The following is a 17073-nucleotide window of genomic DNA, read 5'->3' as shown; positions in this document are numbered from 1 at the left end:
ATGGTGGGAGCACTGACAACTTGGTGTCAACGGAGATGGTCTCAAAGCTAAAGCTCAAGATAGAGAAACACCCCCATCCTCGGATTGCTTGGGTGCAGGATGCTCATAAGGTCCTAGTTACTGAACAATGTTTGGTAAAGTTCAAGATTGGGAGTTACCATGACGAGGTCCTCTGTGACATCATCCTGATGGATGGATGTCATTTGTTGTTGGTAAGGCCATGGCAATATGATAGGCGTGCTATACATGATGGTCATGCAAACACATACTCTGACGAAGCATGGAGTTCGTCACAAGTTGAAGCCCTTAATAGAGGAGGATGAAAAGGTATGCAATAGTGCTAGGGTGTGTCTTGTTTGTATTTCCGGATACCCATTTGGGCCAAATAGAGATTCGAATTCTCATAGTTCCACTATTGGTTTTTTGGGTTACTGTTTTTTAGCACCCTGGGATATGTGCCAGTGCAAAAAATAGCAATGTTCCACGAGGATGCGTCCTCTATGGTTTTGGGGTCGTACAATACCGAAGACGAAACGGGGACGCAGGGACGGATTTTGGCCGTCCCCTAGGTCGTCCCCTTATAGAAAATTTGGAAATGTCCCCGAAACGGCCAATTTTTTTGGCAAGAAACTTGGGAACAACAAGCAGTATTGGAGATGGTTTTGTCATCCCCCATCCGTCCTCAAAATTGCTAGCCATCCCCTTTTTCCAGCCAATTTGGCAAAGGCAAAACACCCCCAAAAAATCATTTTTTTCTAATTTTTGCTGTCCGCACAGCCCCTAGTCGTCGTAAATACGTAATAAAAATATGCAACCCATATTTGGTCCATTGAAACACTAACTCTTCTACTCATTTTTAGATTTGACATACTTGCTAAGAGGAAGAAAAAAACATAAGAGTAGTAGCACCAGTGAGGAAATATTGTGTTTAGTGAGAAAAGATTGCGTTTAGTATTTACCAATTATTTTAGTTGGACTTCTCTTTATTTCATTCTGATTTCAACATGATATTTGGAGCCTTTAGGCATTTTGATTTTTGCTATATATGTATGTGATATTGTTATAATGGAAGTACTTAATATTTGCCATTTGATAATATTCCATGTATTGATCTTCTAAAATGTCTATGGTGAATGGTTTATCAATGTTATAATATGCATATTTGAATTTTGTCTCTATATATTAAAAAATCCCCTATGTTTTTAATCATCATCTCTTGAGATCCCGTCCCCTAAATTTTGGCTTCGACCCATACCTGCATTGGAAACACATCCCCGTCCCCTAAAACGTCCCTGTCCTAGAAACTCCATGGAGCATAGGAAAATAGGTTATTTTGTAATTGAGCCATAATTATGATGAGTTAGAGGGTGTAAGTTGGAGAGATGATTGTACTTCTAATTTAAAGCATTCTAGATAAAGAATCAAGTCAAAAGGCTTTATGATTTGAAAGTTACTAGAGTTTTAAGTTGCTTGGAGACCCCCTAAGAACACTTCAAAAGTCAGATTTGAGGTGCTAAACGACCTTGTACAGGCCTGAAAAATGGTGGACAAGCGAAGTTGGCCCATAGAGCTATAGAGTGCTTCCAAAAATGTAAACGGTTCGTCAATCGAAGTCCCGGATCAAAAGTTATGCCTCCCAGAAGTTGGACTACCATTTCTAGATTCTTCTAATTTGCACCGACCTCTAACGTGTCTTCTAAAACGTTATGCTTTGGTGGTGGATGCCAAATGGCATATTCTAAAATTTATTTTTAACCCTAAACCTAATTTGGGTTACTTAAGGTCATTTATTGCATTGTAAAGGCAGTTTTTGTGGAGTTTGGATGAGGGTACAATGAAAAGTGTTTTTCTCCATAACACTGTAAGCCCATAGGGCATGTAATTGAGTCTATTTTCGTTGTACTAAATGTAATAGCATATCATTTCTGACTATAAGATTCTCCTTTTCCTGTTGTGTTCTATGATCCATAGCTGAAACTAAACAAATTAGCATCTAAAAGTTTACAATCAAATAGTGTAGACAACTACTCTATGTTCCGTGATCCATGGCTCACTAAACAAAAGAGCATCAAAATTTTACAATTTATATACATGCTATTAGGTAGTAATTTAACTTAAACGAAGAGCTGAAATTCTATTGGCCTTCAAAATGCTCAATCTTATCAAATCTGAAAAACCAAACCAGAATCAAAAGCTTTCTTTAAGATCAAAATCCTGGTCAGTGTAAATGCTGAATTCAGGACCATTTCTAAACAAACTTTGACATAATCTTGTGCCTTAGTCTTATAAGACATAGAATACCGTAAGGGTGAATGATAATCAAGAATTCTAATTGTAAACAAACCCTAGTCAACAAATTTAATTGTAAACATACCCTTACCTGAATTTTGATTGGCTTGCCCGTGTAACCAGACACTAAGTTGATCTCCTCCATATAATCTTTTGTAGCAGAACGTATATACACATGGTCAGTATCAGTAATGTACCTGTAAATCCCAACCATAAATTTAAATGCAAACTTTTGCAAGCATATTCAAGCATTAGTTAACTACAAGAACCATAATAAAATGCCAATACCAAGCTTTAAAACTTCAAGGGGGAAGAATGCAACATGACATGCATACCCAATGAAGGGTGATTCATCTGGCGCCTCTACAGTTCCCACACTTATTTGTACTATTCGACCTAAGCTCTCTGGCAATGATCGGTCCAGCCGCAAAAGAGAACCTTTAAGAGATAGATACTGTGGTTCATCACTTAGTTGATATGTTCGGACCTGTAAAACAGCCAAATAAAAAAGGCATTAGTGGTAGAGACTTGTAAACATATCATCTGAACCAATGTAAAATTCCTTTAATAGGGTAATGAATCTGAAAAATAAATTAAAAGATTAAAAACCAAAACCAAAAAAACTGAAAAAATATATCACATACAATTTCCTGGGGTTGTGAACCCTGGAGAATAAAATCCTCTCCATCAGAACCAACTGCTACAAGATAAAAGGGATCTGGGACCTGGCAATACAAAGTAAGCATTACTAAAATCAATACTCTTCCGTTTCTCATAAACTGAAAAATTATATGAACATATCTAAAATCAACCTGATCTTCTTGATTGGCTTCATATCCACTAGAAGCCCTATCGAGATCTGGACCTGCAACATCAACCAACACAGCTCCCTTCTCTCCCAAGGAAGCTATGTATTCCCATTCATTACATCGTGTATGAATATAGCCATGTCTATTTCGCCACAGCCAGACCTGGCCACCGGCAGTAATGGCCGCAAGATGGTGTTGGCTTGCCTGATGCCAGCCATGAGTTAGTAAACATCAAGAAAATATTAGCATAATGATTATACAAGCTACAAGAAAATCCATTTAACATCTGCTTTGAACCTGGTCGTTAAATAAATAAGATCACAATTATAGCTGTTTACATACAATGTATGTAATTAACTCTATAAAAAATTCAAATTAAAAACTTTTTTGTTTTTTGTTTCTGTCAACATCAAACATTTTTCCAAATTGAAATTTAATTTTCATATAATGCAATAATACATCTAGCTCACTCATTAATGAATTAATTGGTGTTCTACAACCTATAAGTTTATCGTGCTTATCATGTTTGAATATCTTAATTTGCATAGGAAGGTATAAAATAAATCAAAACCTAGAATTACAGAGGAAAATTGTTTATAGAGATAGATAGATAAAGACAGAGGCATTTTTCTTTGGTAATAATAAGTGTAATAGAAGTGAAGAATTATATGTGTGTGTGTGTGCATAGAAAGAGGGGTTTTAATCAAGCAAGTTGGCTAGGCTGTGAGTTCGCAACTTTGCACAGATAAGAAATATTTTATTTCCTTAAAAAAGATAAATCTCCAGATCAGATTAGTCTTATTCAATAAATCTTAAATATCCAGCTCTGACATTATCCTGCCTGGATCTCACAGAATTTGTTAACCATGAAATTTATGGTTTCTGAATCTTAGGCTATTTATAGATTTTTAAGTGTCTTATTTATTTTGTAAACCAGCATATAACTAAATTGCCTTTGCAAAAGAAAAGAAGATAAGAAAGAAGCATTTTTGCAAATTTGCATGACTTTCTGGCACAATAACCCATGCAGGTCTGCAACCCGAGAAGAAAACTTTAATTCTTGAAAGTTTTAAGATATGGCGAAGGGAAAAACATCAAGATGATAATCAAGAACATGATTAGGAAGATAGGAGATCTACAAACTAGAACAGAGAGAAAAGGCAGATAAAGAAAAGAGAAGTCTAATGAGCACTGGAAGAGAGATTGTAGTGCCTACCCATAGTTTGATTTTCAGTTCATTGCCAAACTCTTATAGGCCACTTTTCATGTGTGCATTGGTTATTTCAGTGATGTTGGAAAATATTTACGTATTACATTATATTGTGATTGACTTATATCACGAGCTATTGGATAGCGTGAGATACCATGTGCTGATTGTTATATGTTCATGGTTATTTTTCCATTGTTTATTTGCATATGATGATGATGCTTTATATTTATGGTTATAAATTACTTACCCCATAGTTGAATGTGTATGGTCAATGTGTTGTTTTACATCAACCAAATCTTTAGCTTTTCCAACTTTCAACTTTTTAATACTTATCTCTATACCTTGAATAGTGAAAAGATTTGATATAGCATTGAGTGAAGAATGGCAGACGGCCTCTATTTTCTACTCATAGAGCTGTCTTACTGCAGTCTATAAAATAAACAAATTATGATAGTAATTTTAATTGAATAAAATAATACTTAATAAAGGAAAAATGACATTTTAGTAGGAGGTTAAGGCACACTTTTCTCCACTGTATCTATCAACTTACCCTGAGTGAAAAGGGATTTTGGTAATACTTACAGCTTCCTGGGTTTTGCTTGTCTTAATGTCTTAGTTACTGGATTCGCACCTGAGAGACTGGATTTGGATTCGGACTCGGATCTGATCTGAATCCAGATTTGTGCCAGGATTCCGGCAGGATCCTTGTTTTGAACTGTGGATCCGTCTAGATCCGTGGACCGCAAATCTAGACAAATCCAGAGTCCAAAACCTGGATCCTGCACGAATCCATCACAAATCCAAGCAGATCCTCATGAATCCCCAAGGACCCACAGGGAAACCTTGGAATAAATATATATATATATTACAATGCATATATATCTATATTTATAAATTATATGTGTGTGTGTGTGTGTGTGTGTGTACTCACGAATCCTACTAGGAAAAATAAAAAATCACAAATCCATGAATCTGATTCACATGCCCGAATCAGATTTGTATCCCAAATCGGTAACTAAGCTTAATGTGAAAAGCTTACCCATGACCTTATTATGGACAGCCATGACATGAGACACATGGCTAAACAGCCAACTAAAACATAAGTGATCCTCAGCATCGCTTGTGACTATATATACATGTATGTACATGCATTGACTTTTATGCAGATTGTGGGTACTAGGTATCGACTTCTCTAATCGAGCGTGCCCTGTCGCAGTATCTCAATGGTAACAAGGGAGATAATATAGAGACTCAACCCTATCATAAGCCATCGTTGTCCTGAAATAGTGGACAAGCATATGACTGACTACCTATCCAAATTCGTCAACGTGACATTAAATCGTGACCCTAACCTTGAGCATGATTATCTTTTTAAATTATTTTCAATTTTTACAATCATGTGAGTTTAATCGTGTGTTTACTTGGTGAAATGAATTTATTAAGATTAATTATGATATAGTAATAATTATATCTTATGAATACTGGAGGAATAAAATATAAGCATAATTAAATTTAATGGGTTAATTAAATACCTTTATTTAATTAAAAATAATAATAATAAAAGTTTACTTGTAGAATTAAAGATTTAATTAATTATTAAATCAAAACCTAAATTAAATTGCACAAATAATATGAATTGATTTTTAAAGTCAAGTAACGTATTTCAGGCTAAATTTCTTAATTGAAAATTAATTATTATTCTTTCATAATATTGTGCTAAAAATATTAATTATAATTGAGTCATAAGTCATGGTTTTTGAATGCACACCAATTAAATAGAAATTAATAATTAATTCCAAATCAAGAAGTTAAGTGACTTAACTTAGGAACTTGATTATCAAAATATTGGTTTTGTTTTTTGAATATATGTTTTTTGAAAACCTAGTAGGTTTTTCTATATAAGGGGTTTTGGGTTATTATCTTCATTACGTCTATCAGGTTTTGGAGAATTATTTTAGATGTTAGAAGTTAAAGACTTTTTTCAAAGATGGAATTTGAAGTTTCGATTTTAGCCTTGTTTGTCGTTCAAATCAGTCATGAATTATCTACGTTGCCGTTTTGGATTTCAGTACGGATGCAGGTTAAAGGTTCAAGTTCCAAATGTTAATATTATAACTTTCATATTAATAATGGTCTAACTATGCAGACCGCACAAGCATCTTCTCTTATCAAATACCATTTTAAATGGCTATTAATACTTCAAAGTTCAACCTTTCAATAGGCATGATCGGTGATCCTTGGTAAATAATTATTTGTTAGTCATTAAACATTAACTACTTTGTTATTGTTTATTAAACATGAAACAACCTACTAAGCGTCAATCTTGAGGGAGTATTGTGGGCCGACCTAGATAGGGTCATGTCCCTTTAAGGGACATACCCTTTGGTTATGGTATATTGGGTGTGTGAAGTTGTAGTTAAAGGACACAATTCGAACACCAAGACTACTCCTTTAAGCAACTCTGCCATCAATGAATGCTTGCTGTGATAAAACATATTTTTCAGAAGACCAACTAATATTATCATTTCATTTTCAAGGTCTAATACTAAGGACGATCAGACCAGCAAGAACATTAAGATATTATCTTAGATCTGAAATTTAGAATTTGCACTAACTTTACATGGTATCAGAGCTTTGGTAGTTGAACCTAGGCTCTGCAAATTAAATAAAAAGACTTGGTATATATCTAGCATCATTCTCCTATCCTCAATGGTATACACAATCAAAACCGAGGACAGGTTTGATGGGAAAGAACACTTAGATGCTTGGAAATTCAGAATCATGATGATTCTTGAAGAAAATGATGTAAAACAATTTGTTGATTCAGCATCTAGACAACCTATTGTTGAACCTCATAAAACTATCTAGAGTAAAGGAAATAGGAAAGCCATTCAGATCATATTAGATGGAGTGAAAAATGATATAGTACCCATGCTAACGAAACACCAAACAGCATTTGCTATGATGAATGCATTACTAAATCCATATGAGGTTAACAATGCAACTAGAGTTCTCGCACTAAAAAGGCAACTAAATCACATACAAATAAAGAAGGGAGAATCGATGAATTCTTACTTCCTGAGGGTTGCCAACCTAAGAGATGAACTTGCAAGTATAGGAACCATCATTAATGACACGGAACTAACACTAATGGCTATAGATGGATTACCAAATTTATGGGAAACATTTGCACAAGGAGTAAGTGCCAAAGATAATCTTCCTAACTTAATAGACTTTAGGGAGATTGTCTTCAGGAAGAATAAAGAAAACTTTAAAAAGGAGGAAAATTGAAAACAGAAGATGAAGAACTTCATGTTCTTAATACAAATTCCTATAAAGGCAAGAAGAAGCATTTCAAGAAGAAAAGAGGTAATCAATAGAATGAAAAACCTAAGAAAGATCTATCCAAAATAAAATACTTCAAATGTGAAAAGTTTGGACACTACAGATCAAATTGCCCTAAGAATTCTAAACAGCAAGTGAACTGTACAAACATTACTAGGGAAGAAGATAACTATGATCCTGAGAATCGTGTATTGTATTCGGCACTATCAAATGAAGTCATAAGTAAAGCATGGGTGATTGATAGTAGATCATCTTGACATATTACAAGATACAAAGAAGCACTAGAGTCTTTATCAAAAAAGGTTAATAGAAAAGTCACCATCGGTGATAATTCAGCACACTACGTCAAAGGAATTGGAGAATTTTTGTTCCTTCTCTTGAAGGATTTTGGTACGATATACTTTTTATAGATGACAAGCTTGGATTTACATCTTAAAATGCAAAGAATCAGAAGAAATCCTAAAGAGATTTAAAGAATTTGAAACCTTAACTAAAAACTTATCAGGACATAAAATTAAAACTCTTAGGACTGATAATGGAGGCAAATACACCTCAAATTTGTTTAAAACAATTTGTAAAGAAACAGGAATTAAGAGGGAGTATACCGATCCTTATAACCCGCAACAAAATGGGGTAGCAGAAAGGAAGAATAAAACAATTATAGAAGCTACAAGAGCTATGATATTTGATCAAAATATAGAATATTATCTTTGGGTAAAAGCCTCTTGTACTACTGTCTTTATTCAAAACAGAAATCCTCACTACTACCTAAGAGATAAAACTCTTGAAGAAGTCTTTAATAAGGTTAAACCTAATATAAGTCATTTTAGAATTTTTGGGTGCCTAGTATACATACATGTTCCAAAAGAAAAGAGAACTAAGTTAGAACCCTCTGGGAGGAAAGGTATTTTTGTCAGGCTTAGTGAAACATCTAAAGCAAAGAGGATTTTCATACCTAGTCAGAAAAATATTGAACATAGTAAGGATGTAATTTTTGAAGAAGATTTAGCTTTCAAAAGAGCCTAGGTTCTAGAAAGCCCTCTCCTTTACCTAGTTCTGAAGAAAACACTGAATCTGAGTCTCAGAGGGAGGACATTGAAGAAATTGAAGATGAAGCTCAAAATCTCAATCTTGAAGAAACTCAAAATTCTAAGAAAAGACCACTTTGGGATATTAAAACAGTAGAAGAAGCACAAGACTTCGTTGCACCATCTGGAATAGTCAAAGAAAGCAAAAGACCCAAAAGATTTCCTAGTTACACAGCATACATGAATGATTTGTCTAAATCAGAACCAACCAATGTTTCAGATGCTATGACAGAAGAATACCAATCTATTATGAAGAATGATGTTTGGGAAATTGTTCCAACCCCTAAAGGAAAATCCGTTATTTCTTCCAACTGAATATTTAAAATAAAGCATGCTACTGACGATAGCATTGAAAAATATAAAGCTAGATTTGTAGCCAGGGGATTCCCTTAGAAAGAGGGGGTTGATTATGAAGAAACCTTTGCTCCTGTTGCCAGATACACCTCTGTAAGAGCAGTCCTAGCCATTGCAGCATCCAAGGGATGGAAAGTACATCAAATGGATGTAAAAAGAGCATTTCTAAATGGAAAGATTACATAAGAGGTATATTTGGAGCAACCTGAAGGATTTGAAACTCATGACCCTAGAGTTTTTGTTTGCAAGCTCAAAAAAAATCTCTATGGGCTTAAACAGGCTCCAAGGGCTTGGTACGAAAGAATTGATAAGTATCTCACCAGTTTAGGATTCTCCAAGAACGAAGCTAATCCAAATCTATATTATAAAAGGGATAAAGATGATATGCTAATTTTGATACAGTATGTTGATGATTTAATAATAATAGGTGATGATCATCTCATAGATCAATGCAAGAAAGATCTAATCAAAGAATTTGAGATGAAAGGTTTGGGACTCCATTACTAGGATTGGAAGTACGGCAGAATTCAGACAGTATTATACTTAATCAAGGAAAATATACATTAGATATCTTGAAGAGATTTGGAATGTAGAACTGCAAGTCTATGTCTTGTCCAAAGTGGATACTAATCTACATAAACTTAAAGAAGCAGTAGCAGAATCACCTTCCATAGATTCTACTCTCTACAGACAAATGATTGGGTCCCTTATGTATTTGGTAAATACAAGACCTGATATTTTCTATGTTGTTAATGCCTTAAGTCAGTTTATGTGTGAACCAAAGGAAATTCACCTAGTGGCAGTGAAACACATTATGAGATACTTACAAGGCACTCTTAACCTCGAGCTCAAATATGAGAAAGTTGACTTAGATTTACATGGATTCACAAACTCAAATTGGGGTGGAAGTGTTAAGGATAGAAAAAGTACTTCAGGATGTTGTTTCAGTTTAGGATCAACAATGATATCATGGATATGCAGAAAGCAGTCTTCAATAGCACAAAGTTCCACAGAAGCCGAATACTTTGCAACAGCGATGGCCTCTCGAGAAGCAGTTTGGCTTAGAAAGTTACTTGTGGGATTATTTGGTCAAGCCATGAATTCTACGATTATTCATTGTGATAATCAAAGTTCCATCAAACTTTCTGTTAATCCAATTTTTCATGATAAGTCCAAGCATATTGAAATTCCTTACTATTATGTTAGAGATATGGTAGATAGGAATACTGTAAAATTAGAATACATTTGTACTACAAATCAGACAACAGATATTCTTACCAAACCTCTCTCGAGTGAAGATAGATCACTTCAGGAAAAGACTTGGTATGGTTGAATTATAAAATTTTGTATTCTTTAAATTATTAATAAATAATTTTATCGTCCCGATATTGACTGTTATGGGCTCCACCATCTGTATTCATTATTTAAGAGGTGACGATCTCTGAGGTAATGAGTAATTATATAAAAGACATTATGAGAGATGACGATCTCTTAGATATGTGGTGAACAGTAGAGAACTATTGTTAGATCTAGATGAGTTCAAGATCATTTGTGACATAAACATTTCTATGCCTATGAATCACAACTTGGATAAAGGAAGAATTTATTCTTCAGACTTTACTCTGTGTTCTAGTAGATCTTAACTCAGGATCATGTTGTGATATAGGATTACCAGTACCTATGAGTCACAACCTGGATAAATAAAGAATTCAATCATTCTTCGGAGTTTATCCTGTGTGTTGCATTCCATGTAATACTGTCACCAATAGTATAAGTGATAAGTCATATCAAAAGATGGTTATATGACATAGTATCATGAGTTAAATGATACCACTTGCTCAAAAGATTCAGACAGATATAGAGTATCAGTCTATGCTTAGTCATCGTAATTGATGATGCTAGATATGTTCTCTCAGTATGATTATCAAGTTAAGAGGGAGTGTTAATATTATAACTTTGATATTAATAATGGTCTGACTATGCAGATCGCACAAGCATCTTCTCTTATCAAATACCATTTTAACTGGCTATTAATACTTCAACCTTTCAATAGGCATGATCAGTGATCCTTGGTAAATAATTATTTGTTAGTCATTAAACATTAACTACTTTGTTATTGTTTGTTAAACATGAAACAACCTACTAAGCGTCGATATTGAGGGAGTATTGTGGGTCGACCTTGATAGGGTCATGTCCCTTTGGTTATGGTATATAGGGTGTGTGAAGTTGTAGTTAAAGGACACACAATTGGAACACCGAGTCTGCTCCTTTAAGCAACTTTGTCATCAATGAATGCTTCTTGTGATAAAACATATTTTTCAAAACAACAATTAATATTATCATTTCATTTTCAAGGTCTAATACTAAGGACGATCAGACCAGCAAGAAAATTAAGATATTATCTTAGAGCTGAAATTTGGAATTTGCAGAAACTTTACACCAAATTCGTCCAATTTTTTTGGGTAGGGTTTGGATTCTCTTTGGGTTCATCCTTAAAAAAACTTCTTCTTTTTTAAATATGTGTGCATATATATATGCAACAACAAATAAATCCATACACCACTACTAATAGTAAACTAACATAGCAAAATACACCACCATAAGTATGTTTCAGTTCAATACGATATAAATTGCATGATTTAGCCATACATACAACATCATACACTTGCTTGGTCACATGCATGGGGCATATTTCCATATCAAGGGGATAGTATGAGAATGAAACGGGATTTCTAACTAGGCTAGATTAAAAGTTGATATTCAAATTTTAAGCCCTGGATTCAACGATATCATTGTTTTCTTAAAGAAATTCCTCTATAATCATCAATTTGGATTTCCTCTATAAGCAAGTTTTCAATCTTATGCACAAATGCATAAATGACATATAAACCATCGTTTCTAGCCTTTTTAGTGGTCACTTTTAGGGTTGGGAGGATCAAATTGATCATATTAGGCGAAAAAAAACAAATTTAAAAAGTATTAAAAAAATGTTTTAAGACCAAATTCGGCCCAAGTTCAATCGCTGGGTAGCAAATTCTTCAAAATTCGCTCCAAATTCTGCCAAGGTTTCTCTGGCAGAATTTGCAGCAAATCTATGGCTCTATAGGTGACTTTGGGGAGAATTTAGCAAGGACCAGACATTGTACAAAATTGAACCAGAGTTTGAGGGTTGTTAGATAGATAAGATAATGATATTAATGTCCAACAAAAGACCAAAAAAAGGTCTATGGGACTGTAAGATTACAATAGTGAGGCTGACACCAGCAGGAACACACAAAGGTGTCCGAAAATAAATGACAAAACCAAAGCAACAACAACAATTAAAGAGACAGAGAGAATGCTAAGAGAGACTAGGAGTCTTTCTTAGGCGAAAAGAAATCAATCATTGAATGATACGCATGTCGATGTGTAAAGGCACTATACTGTCTCCAGCCACTCGCAGAGGAGTGTGACTAGTGCAAATAACTGGAACGAGATCTGACACATCTGGAAAGCCCAATAGATCTAATAGAGCTAGAAGGCATTTTCACACCACGCAAAAGAGATAATGGTGTAAAGAAGGCAGTAATGAGTTGAGTAGACGAGTGCCAGTGTGGAAGCAGTGACTGGATCGTCTATCACAGAGCATAGTGGCCTCACGAAGATAAAGTACAAGACATCGCTGATCATAGTAGCTAAAAAGTCATAGAGAGAGAAGCACTCCCAAAACAAACAGAAGAATCTCCCTCTGATCTCGTAGTATATAGGGCATCGAAAAAGGAAATGAGTCTCGGTCTCCTCTTCTAAAGTATAGAGCATACAGATCCGCTCCCCACTATCAATATGATGATCAGTCTGAGCTCGAAGACTGTGAGAACCAACTCTAAAAGAACCTAAGGAGATCCACACGGCATGAGACCACCACCAAGAAAGGTAGCTAGGACGAACAATAATCCCATCAGAAATCTCCAAAAAGTGCTCCACTTAAAAAGCGCTCAGAAATGTAATGTCTATATATGTCAAGTTGAACATGCTCATTCAACTCCTGCCAAGAGGGGAGAAGATGAGCAGGGGCATCCAACAAGAACTGAAAGGGGGGAGACGATCAATGGCAATCCCAATCGAACCCAGCAAAGAAGAAGCCTGTGCATACCAACATCGGCAGTAGAAACAAACGAAAAATAAGCTAAATAGGAGTATCAGTCACGGTCCATAGCATTATCGACAAACCCACGAAGGCGATGAAGGAACCAAACTAAATCAAAAATGGCCGTGATACTAAAAGGATGGGCACCAAACTCAGCAAAAATGACAATGCGAGGAGTGAACCTATGACATTTGATGATGCGCCTTAAGAACAAAGTCTAAACCCGCTCTATCGAGGCCCAATATGAGCTAAGAAGAGAAGGGCCTCAAAACACAGATCCATAAAGAACAGTTGGTCGCACAAGAGAGTCCAAGAGCGATAACTTGGACAAGGTATCCTAGAAGTGATGTTTGAAACACTATTTCTCAAGCAAAGCAAGAGAACCCATACCCTTATTAACTCTGGGCTGAACAGTTGGTCTCATACTGAAACATGGGCCGAAAAACATAACCCCCAGATATGTGTAGGATGAAGTGATCTCAATCTCCTGACCCTGAAACATGAAGTGAAGATGAGAAGTCATTAAGCAATTAAAGACCATGACCCAAGTCTTATCCAAGTTAACCACAAGCTGTCGGTGATCACAAAAGGAAACCAAGCCATCGAGAAGTCTCTGTAACCAGTCTAGAGAGGAAACAAGGAGAACCACATCATCTGCAAAAAGAAGGATGGAGATCAGAACCTGATGAAGATAACATCTGTCCCTAGGGAGTGAAGACTTCAGGAGGAAGTCCTCAAGCTCATCAATATATAACCCGAACAAAGTAGGAGAAAGAGGACATCCCTGCTTGACTCCAATGGTGCTATGGATCGGATCCGAGAAGCCCTCAGAGATCTTGAATCTGCCAACCATAGTCTCATACAGTCTCATAATAGTGGTACGCAACATCTCAGAAATACCAACCTCCCTAAGTCTCTCAAACAGAGCCACCCTAGGAATAGAATCAAAAGCTTTGCAAAAATCAACAAAGCAACAGTAGACCTTCTCTGATGTGTCTGGCCTCCTCAATAATAGCCCGTAGGGTGAAGATGTGATCCATACTCTGATAATCTGCCCAAAAACCAACCTACCCTCTAGCCCTACAACCTTTCCTGTCTAGCTCTGCAGATAGCATAGCATTAAGGGTAGTCGCATACAATTTGCCAAAAGAGTGCCCAATCATGATGGTTCCGTAGTTCCCTAAATCAGAGACAGGGCCGGTCTTGTGAATAGGATAAATCAAATGCCTGGACCAGGAGGTCGGAAACCCAATGTGAATCACTCTATTGAAAAGAATAGAGAGATAGGGGCCCAAAATTGAGGCACTGAACTTGAAAAGCTCGGCCTAGAAACCTTCCTCATCGGCAACTCTACTATACTTCACGCATTTGATAGCCTCATAAATGTGGGAAGGGGTGAAAAGGCGTGCAAAAGGAGGCGAAGAGAGGTGGATGGAAGGCTTCCCATGAATGTCATAAAGAGCCATGGTGTGCAAGGTAAGAGAATGAAAGTCGAGGGTGGAGGGTGGAGGAGAACTATGGAAGAAAAAAGTGCACCAAAAGCGCTAGGGATTGCGGATCAGCATGGAGCAAAGGGATTTGCACTTAGAAGCGGCAAAGTTAAGCTTCTTACTCCGAAGAAAGCGGAGATAGATGAGCAAATGTGAGAAAAGTTAGTGGAGCAGGCCTCGAAAGAAAAACACATAAAACGATGGAAAGATTTGCAGTCTGAATCGAACCACTGGTTCATAGGACAGGTCTTACGATCTTTGTTGTGAAGGGGCAAAGGAGGACGATGAGGAATCGAAAGGGTGTCAGACTTAAGCACAAAGGGTTGAGGAGTCTCGAAAGATGAGTGGAGAAAAGCTCACAATCACCGTCAAGAAAACAAAAGTGAATGGGCGAGCAAGCAGTGACACAGGAAAGATGAGGTGACATGAGAGGGGGCAAAAGAAGAGGGGAGAGGCGAAAATGAATACTAAGGAAAGCATGGTCCGCCAGAGGAAGGCGCAAAATGGTGAGACTGCGAATGCAAGGGATGAAGGAGGGACAAGCAAGAACATAATCAACAACACTAGCACCACCACAATGAGGCAAACATGTATAGAACTCAGAACTAGGGAAGCAGGAAAGACCGTTCAAAATCACAAAGCAAAAACTCACAAAGTCGCAGCAAATGTCTACCATACACAGATAACGGCCCAAGAGCATCCTCAAAATACCTCTGAAGCCCTAAAGTTGGATCAATCTCAATGGGCATATGGAATCCAAACTGTGATCATAAAGTGGAGTCTAGAGTACTCTAGTTCTCACATTGAAATCCCCGAGAATAATAATATCCCCTAGAGCAGCAAACTGAGAAATATTCTCGCAAAGGTCGATAAAAGGGTCTTCGTCATCAGTACCATGAATAGCATAGTGAGAGGAAGCCATTGGAAAGTAGCAAGCAGCCAAATAAAGATCTCTCCAACGGTGACACTTACGGTTAATGCGGACCCACATAAATCTGGCAAACGTATTTGAGTGTACAATAGAAGTGTTGCTGAAAATATCCTCCTTAATCAAACAAGCTACACCACCTGAGCCTCGTACCCCACCAGAAACACAAATCTCCTCTCTACAAATAGATAAACACTAAAAATTGGTAACACCTGGAAGAGGACACACAAGACTCTCACGAGTCTCAAATATGACAAGAATATCCGCACTCTCATGAGTCTCAGATATGACAAGAATATCTACGGATCCCACAGCATCATATAGAAGACCAAGTAATGACCATAAAGACCCATTATCGTTCCAGCAGTTAACAAGAAGGAAGCAAGTGGGGGTCTCCCTCTATCCGACTGCTGGTGGGACCGTCATTTGGCCTTGGGGACTTGCCTCTCTTCCCAACCATTGGGGGGGAGGGGGGGAATCTCTAATAACTACTTTCAAATTCTTGACAACTACCCATTTACTAGCTTGCCTTGCCTCTACAATAATACCGCAAGCATGTTTGAGCTCTGCAACCTGAGTCTCCATGAGGTCTTCATCTAAGAAGATCTTGGATGAAGAGAAAATAGCTTCCTCTTAGCACGGAGAGCCTAAAGCCTGTATACAAGTGAAAAAAATCTGATAAATAGGATGTCACTATGTCCAATCTAGCACATATCCAACGTGATATCAGTAACACCAAGTTGATCAAAGAGGAAAGAGCATCCAGCTGCAAGAGGATCATGAGTAGACGGAAGTCCACGAACCCACAGGTTGAGCTCACGAACCCATCTCACCCTCTCATCCTCAATCTTACCTTGTACCATTTTGTCAATACTAGCAAGAGGTGTAGAATTTGTGCTACTACAAAGAGAGGCCCATGACTTGACTTTTAGTTCGGTTTCAAATACAAGAGAGGAGTGCTTAGCTGCTATGACAGATTGTTGTTCTTTGATGGCATCAAGTCCCTCTAGTTGTGCAACAATAGAGCTGATACTAGTTTGCAAGCCTGTTGTCTCAGTGGTGAAAGTATCTAAGAAACTTTGGAACCAAGCCATATTGGAGTTTGTTGTACTCTTAAGTTCAAGAAATGGTATCAGTTAGGGAGGTAACCTGCTCTCTCAACTGTAAATTGTTTATTTCTAGCTTGGTAATCCTGCCACATAACCTCTGATAAGTGAGGAATTGTTGGCCATGGGTTGAACCTGAATCAGCACTATCTACCATATCCAAACATAGCATAAAACCGCAACCTAATACGTGAAAATATGCAGAAGGGCACAAAAGCCAACACCCACTCAAAACCCGACAAAGGCGCACGTAAGCACACTATAAACCCCCTACGAGAAGACCTGCAAACAGAAGAGAGAAGAGGAGAACGCCAGGAGAAAGGGCATA

At 36.9% G+C, this 17073-nt stretch overlaps 1 protein-coding gene across 15 annotated transcripts in view; it reads right to left on the bottom strand.

The window, feature by feature from the left end:
* The window catches only part of LOC149557104 (uncharacterized), a 128306-nt gene that overhangs the window by 26481 nt on the left and 84752 nt on the right, over positions 1–17073 (bottom strand). For all 15 annotated transcript variants that reach the window (XM_089831796.1, XM_089831793.1, XM_089831789.1 and 12 more), the window contains exons 12-15: positions 3102–3302; positions 2934–3014; positions 2625–2776; positions 2381–2486 (exon numbers count right to left, since the gene is read on the bottom strand). In XM_089831796.1, the coding sequence (XP_089687922.1) occupies positions 2381–2486; positions 2625–2776; positions 2934–3014; positions 3102–3302 (540 nt within the window). The remainder of the gene's footprint in view (positions 1–2380; positions 2487–2624; positions 2777–2933; positions 3015–3101; positions 3303–17073) is intronic.

This window comes from Cupressus sempervirens, chromosome 5 (assembly GCF_028749045.1).
Source record: "Cupressus sempervirens isolate cs-2001-9-10 chromosome 5, ASM2874904v1, whole genome shotgun sequence".
Lineage (NCBI taxonomy): Eukaryota > Viridiplantae > Streptophyta > Pinopsida > Cupressales > Cupressaceae > Cupressus > Cupressus sempervirens.
Note: the sequence above shows the minus strand (reverse complement) of the source record. Positions and strands in the feature narration are given on the sequence as shown.